Source organism: Elephantulus edwardii, unplaced genomic scaffold, assembly GCF_000299155.1.
Source record: "Elephantulus edwardii isolate Elephantulus edwardi_28Jun2011 unplaced genomic scaffold, EleEdw1.0 scaffold00089, whole genome shotgun sequence".
In the NCBI taxonomy this organism is placed as follows: domain Eukaryota; kingdom Metazoa; phylum Chordata; class Mammalia; order Macroscelidea; family Macroscelididae; genus Elephantulus; species Elephantulus edwardii.
Genome location: NW_006399839.1, coordinates 6,459,927 through 6,466,174, shown reverse-complemented (window position 1 = coordinate 6,466,174; position 6,248 = coordinate 6,459,927). Strand labels below are relative to the sequence as shown.

At 56.4% G+C, this 6,248-nt stretch overlaps 1 protein-coding gene across 1 annotated transcript in view; it reads right to left on the bottom strand.

The window, feature by feature from the left end:
• Positions 1–3,452: 3,452 nt before the first annotated feature.
• ACADS (acyl-CoA dehydrogenase, C-2 to C-3 short chain) overlaps positions 3,453–6,248 on the bottom strand; it is a 19,486-nt gene continuing 16,690 nt past the window's right edge. The window contains exons 3-10 of the mRNA XM_006890437.1: positions 5,749–5,898; positions 5,433–5,544; positions 4,806–4,957; positions 4,390–4,560; positions 4,169–4,306; positions 3,961–4,056; positions 3,731–3,787; positions 3,453–3,608 (exon numbers count right to left, since the gene is read on the bottom strand). Of these exons, the coding sequence (XP_006890499.1) occupies positions 3,456–3,608; positions 3,731–3,787; positions 3,961–4,056; positions 4,169–4,306; positions 4,390–4,560; positions 4,806–4,957; positions 5,433–5,544; positions 5,749–5,898 (1,029 nt within the window). The 3' untranslated portion in view covers positions 3,453–3,455. The remainder of the gene's footprint in view (positions 3,609–3,730; positions 3,788–3,960; positions 4,057–4,168; positions 4,307–4,389; positions 4,561–4,805; positions 4,958–5,432; positions 5,545–5,748; positions 5,899–6,248) is intronic.

Below are 6,248 nucleotides of genomic sequence, written 5' to 3'. Positions count from 1 at the left end.
GCTGAAGAAGCCTGGGAATAAAATTTGAAACAAAGGTTAATAAAGGTCTTTGCCTAGTATTTGCTTTTTATTACTATTACTTCAATAATGATGATTTGTACACAGAAAGCAAAATCATTTATAGAAAGCTAATTTTGTCATGTAATAATGGCCAGTGATGGAATTTGATTAAAGATTTAGAATAGCTTAATGTAAAAAAAAAATAATTAAAACAATATTTTTTTAAAAAAGTTCAAACTGCTGTGAAAGAATTGGGGGAAAAAAACAAAGTCCCCAGGAATTGACGCAATATATCAACTGATATATTTCAACAAACAGATGCTGCCCTAGATGTGCTCACCAAGCTGTGCCAAGAAATCTGGAGGACAACCACCTGGTCAACTTACTGAAGAGATCTATATTCCCATTCCAAAGAAAGGTGATCTGACAGAGTGTGGAAATTATCAAACAGTATCACTTATATCGCATACAAGCAAAATTCTCCTAAAGATTATCCAAAAACAACTGGAACAGCACATCAACAGAGAACTGCCAGAAGTGCAGGCTGGGTTTAGAAGGGGTCGTGGTACTAGGGAAACTGTAGGTAATGTTAGGTGGATCTTGACTGAAAGCAGAGCACACCAGGGGAATGTCTGTGTTTCATTGATTATGCAGAGATGTTTGACTGTGTGGATCACAACAAACTGTGGCTGACTCTGAGAAGAATGGGAATCCCAGAACACATGATTGTGCTATGCAAAACCTATACTTGGACCAGGAGGCAATCATCAGAACAAAGAAACACTGCTTGGTTCAAAACTGGGAAGGGTGTACTGTATGCCAGGGATGTGTCCTATCTCCATACCTTTTCGATCTAAATGCAGAACATATTATCTGGGAGTCTGGGCTCTATGAGGAGAAATGTGGCATCAGGATTAGAGGTAGACTCATCAACAATCTGCATTATGCTGATAACACAATTTCTAGTAGGGTCAGTTATGGATTGGTTCCAACTCAGCTGTACATAACAACATACCTCTAAGAAATATTATCACAGTTGGAGAAGAGTCCTGACCGTCCCATGGACTTCCAAAAGAACAAACAACTCTGTCTTGGAGAAAAGTGAAATCAGGCTGCTGCGTAGAGTTAAGCATGGGGAAACTGTCTCACGTATTTCAGGCATGCTGTCAGGAGAGGGCAGTCCTTGGAAAAAAGCATCATGGGAAAGGTAGAGAAGGGTCAGTGAGAGAGGAAACCCCTCAGCAAATGCACGGACACAGTGCCAGCAATGGGCTCGCGTGTATCAGAAAAGGTGAGGACGGCACAGGACACGGCAAGGTTCAGCTCTGTTGTTCTCACAGAGTCACTCTGAACAAGAGTCGACTTGATGGCACCTAATAACAACAATCTATATTGTGAGTAATGTTGGTGATAGACATTACTACAGATGTTGCAGGGTCTGTGGTGGGGGTGGTACCACTGACCCTAATGACGTCACTGGCTTCTGCCCCCACTGGGGGCAGACTGGGGGGTGGGTCAAGGCGGTGCCCACCAGCTGTGAGGAGCTGGTATCAGGCAGAGGAACCTATGCTCAGTGAGGCCGTTATTCAGCACCAGGTGACTGGAGAGAGGAACGGCTCCAGAGGGGTTTCTTGGCTATCGTCCTAACAAAAGCAGAATGCCAGGTCTTTCTTCCGTGTTGCCTTTCTTCCATGTTGTTGGGTGGATTTGAACTGCCAAGCTTTAGGTTAGCAGCTAGTTGAGCACAAATGCTTTCAGCACTTAGGACTTTGGTCCAATCGACAGCTCTTAGAGGGTTGCCTGTCTTCCTTTCCCCCGCTCCCGAGACCTCACAGCAGCTCCTGTCCAGACCTCTGGTCTCTTCGGACATCCTTCGGTGCTCATTTTCTCCTCCGGGTGCTTCACTGGTCAGACCCAAATATGAAGCTCAGTGGGCTGCAGGGGGAGTTCAGCCCAAGTCGCCCTGCCTACTTGGGACTGGGGGGCCCTGGGCCAGTCGCCGTCCAGCAGGTGCTGGCCACTCTGAGCTTCCAAATATTAAGCTCAAGAGATGCATGGTGCTTCGTCAGGGCCCAGGGTCAGGGCTCTGCAGCCGAGTTCCTTCCTCCACCGGCCTGGGAGTCTGGCAATCACAGACGGGCCCAGAGGCCCTTCCCAGCCAGCCCTCCCTGTCACCCGCCCCTTTCCTCCTGAGATGCTTCACTAGCCATTCCTGCCTCCAGCTGAGGGGGCTCTGTCCCAGAGAAGAGATACCACCGCAGCATCAACATACACCCCTCATACAAACACAGAGCTCCAACACATAATGTGCAGAGAGACACAGAGCTCAACACACACCTGCAGAGTCGTGCACAAACCCTTACAACTCTACAAGGCAGATATACACCAACACACACAGCCATCCACAGATCCAAAACAATGCACAGAGACACAGTTCAGCACACACGAGTCATCCTCACAGCTCCATCATAACGCAGATACAGCACAGACACCCACATAAGGCAGACACAGCACCAACACACAGAGCCACCCACACACACCCACAGCTCCATCATAACGCAGAGATACAGCACCAACACATACTCACAGCCACCCACACAGACCTTCAGCTTCAACATAACAGACATACAGAGCCACCTACACAGCCCACAGCTCCAGCTCAACACTCACACAGCTCAACACACTCACAGCCATCCACAGTTCCAAGATAGAATGCAGACACACAGCACACCCCACATCAACACAGCCCACCCCCCTACGGAGGTATATGCACAGGAAGTGTACACACACACACACCCCTCCAGAGGGCACATCCTCTCTCTGGGAAACACTAGTGAAGAACTGAGGTCACTGGGCCATGGGTTCTCTTTATTACCCAGCATCCCTCATGCTCGTTGACCCAGAGCCCATCCTGGATCGCCAACCCTGCCCCAGGGTACTTTATGGGTGGGGGGCGCTCTGACCACTTGTACAAGCACACAACCTGCCCTGTTGTGGGCAGGCAGCACCCCAGGCCTCTGCCACCCTGAGATGTGGTCATTCTGGCCCGACACCACCTTCTCTTGATCCCAAACTCAGGATCTGTCTCAGCAGCTGCCCGAGCCTGTCCCAGCCGAGTCCTCACGCTGCGCACTGGTTATGGACAGAGGCAGCAAAGCAAAGGGCCGAGCGGTCCCCAGGCCTCTGCCTAGGGGCCACTTCGATACAGATGGAGGCACTGGGGCATCTGGTGGAGAAGAGGTAGTAAAGTCAGGTGCTGAGCTGACGTGGGTCCCTAAGACATGCTTCCAGGCAGTGGTGGTCTGGTGTTGGGAGAGACACGGTGTCTGGGGCCTCAGAGGCCACGTGCATCCAGCTCAGAGTAGAGACTGGGAGGCCTGAGGGGCCCCGGTCCCCTTCCTGAGACAGTCACGGAGGCCGGTGTCCCTGCCCGGCTCCGGGGCCTCGGGGCAGGCTCAGCTTCGGTAGCTCTTGATCAGGTGTCCGGCGATGACGAGCCTCTGGATCTCACTGGTGCCTTCGTAGATCTCGGTGATGCGGGCGTCGCGGTAGTGCCGCTCAGCCGGCATCTCCGTCACGTAGCCCATGCCCCCGAGGATCTGGATGGCCTGAGATGGGAGGAAGCAGGGTCTCAGGAGAGAGAAGACCCCCTCTCCATGGGGCACAGGCGCAGGCCGTGGCACCTAAGGCCAGGAGTGGGGCAGCAGGCACATAGTCCGGGGTTGCCTACCTGGTGGCTGATGGCGGTGGCGGCTTCCGATGCGGCCAGCTTGGCCATTGCCGCCTCCTAACCACAGGGGGCAGCAGAGTCAGAACCTCCCTCGTGGAGAAGATGCACTTGGGGGACCAACCCCACAGCAAGATGGACCCGGGGACCTCCCTCCACCTGGAGCAAAAACCCAGAGCCACGGACCTGCCTCCCAGCAACGGCCCCCTCAGGAGACCCCCATCCACTGGCACCTTAGTGTACGGCTTCTTGTTGTCCTTCAACATGGCAGCGCGCCAGGTCAGCAGCCGGGCACTGTCCAGAGCCAGAGCCATGTCTGCCAGCTTGAACTGCAACAAGCCAGTCCTGCCCTTGGTCAGTGGCTGCCCCTCCAAGAGGGACAGCAGGAGGAGGAGGGGAGGGAAAGGCTCTGCTCCTGAAGGTCCCCCCAACCCCCGATACCTGGATGCCCTGGAGCTTGGTGATCGGCGCCCCAAAGGCCGTGCGGTTCTCGGCGTAGGTGACGGCACAGTCAATAGCGGCCTGGGCAATGCCCAGGGCCTGCGAGGCGATGCCGATGCGGCCCATGTCCAGGGTTTGCTGTGGGGATGTCTCAACCAATGACTGGGGGCTGCTGCCCCCCAAAGCACCCCTCACACCGGGGTCCCCATTCCCAGACTCACCATGGCGATCTTGAAACCCATCCCCGGCTCCCCCAGCAGGTTTTCTCTGGGGATGCGACAGTCCTCAAAGATGAGGTTGGCCGTGGACGAGGCCCGGATGCCCAGCTTGTCTTCCTTCTTGCCAAGCGTGAGCCCCGGCGTTGGCATGGGGACCAGGAAGGCGCTGATGCCCTGAAAAGGGCCCAGCCGGGGGTCATTTCAGAGGGGTGGTCCCACTCCACCCCCACTGCCCTGGGACCTGCAGGCCCGGCGCCCCTTGCGGTCCCCAGTGGAAGGCCACCAGGACAGGTCACCTGCTTCCCACAGAGGACCAGCCACAGGTCCGGCCAAAGCCCCAGGTAGACGCAGAGGAACCTGGCCTGGGATCTCTAAAATGACTGTACCCCAGGCGTCCACTGGCCCTTCCAGGCGCCCACCTTGTTCTTCTTGGACTTGTCGACAGTGGCGAAGACCACAGCTGCAGAGGCCTCCCAGGAATTGGTGATCCAGGCCTTGGTGCCATTCAGGACCCACGCGTCACCGTCTTCCACGGCCGTGGTGGAGGCGGCCCCGGCGTCGCTGCCATTCCCTGCCCAGTGCAGAGCCGAAGGCTGCATCCACTTCACCGCCTCCACCCACCTGCACGCACCCCGGGCCCCCATCACAACAGGCTGCAGGACCCCGCTGGTGATGCCCGAAACCTTGCAATGCAAGTGCTCTAAAGCCCCAGGCCACCAGCTCCCCAAGCCCAGCGGTCAGCGCGGGAAAGCCTGGGGTCATGCTGGTGGTGGGCTCCTCTCCACGGTGGGAGCTCCGGACAGAGCCCACCTAGGACTGTCCACAGGCAGACTCCCCTGCCCCGGACAAAGCCCACCCATGACAGCCCACAAGCAGAGCTGGTCCAGGTTCACAGTGAACGGTCCCTCCTCTCAGACCCAGGTCAGCACGGAACCTGGCTCCCGCCTCATCCCCCGGGGCACCCCAGCTCCAATCTGAGACTGTACCCCTGATTCTGGTTGAGGGAAGGGCTAAGCTGGGCAAAGACCCACCGTCCACCCATGTACCTGGCTCGCTGAGGGCGAAGCAGCCAATTTTGTCACCGCCCGTGAAAGGAGTGACCCACTGTCGCTTCTGCTCCTCGGAGCCGAACTTCAGGACAGGTCCCAGATAGAGCGACTGGGGACAAGGGGGTGGTCAAGGCCTGCACGCCCAGCCAGCCCTGCCCTCCCCCTCCCCCAGGCTGGCCCTTTCTGGAGATTGACCTGGCAGGACCAAAGCCAGAGACTTGGGGGACCTGGAAAGCCCTAGTCGTGAGTGTGCTCAGTGCTGCCTGCCCACAGGGCCCCACCCACAAGTGTGTGTGCCCGTCCGCGGTCTCACGTTGTTGACGCTCATGATGACGCCCGTGGAGGCGCAGCCCCTGCTGATCTCCTCCATGGCGATGGCGTAGGCCAGGTAGTCCAGGCCGGCACCGCCCAGCTCCTCTGGCACGTCCATGGCCAGGAGCCCCAACTCGCCCATCTGCTTCACCTGGCCAGGGGAAGGGGGTCACAGCACGAGGTCAGGGCTGTGGTAGTGGCCACCCCAGTCCCTCCAGGCTCTCCTGACCCTGAGCCTGTAGACACTTGGACCTTGGGACCCCCACCACCACCACACACCCACTTTCCAGTCCTCAAGTCCAGATGGTCAAGACCCAGCCTGGCCAAAGTCTTCAGAGATCACTGAGGCCACTGAGGGGCGGTTCCTGTCCCGACAGTCCAGGCTGGGTCATCTCTGTCCACAGTCGCAGAAGGCAGAAGGGCTCAGAGGGAAAGCAGAACACCAGACTGACCAGATTCAGTGTCTCAGTGTCTGCACATCACAGCTCCTTTCTAAACACA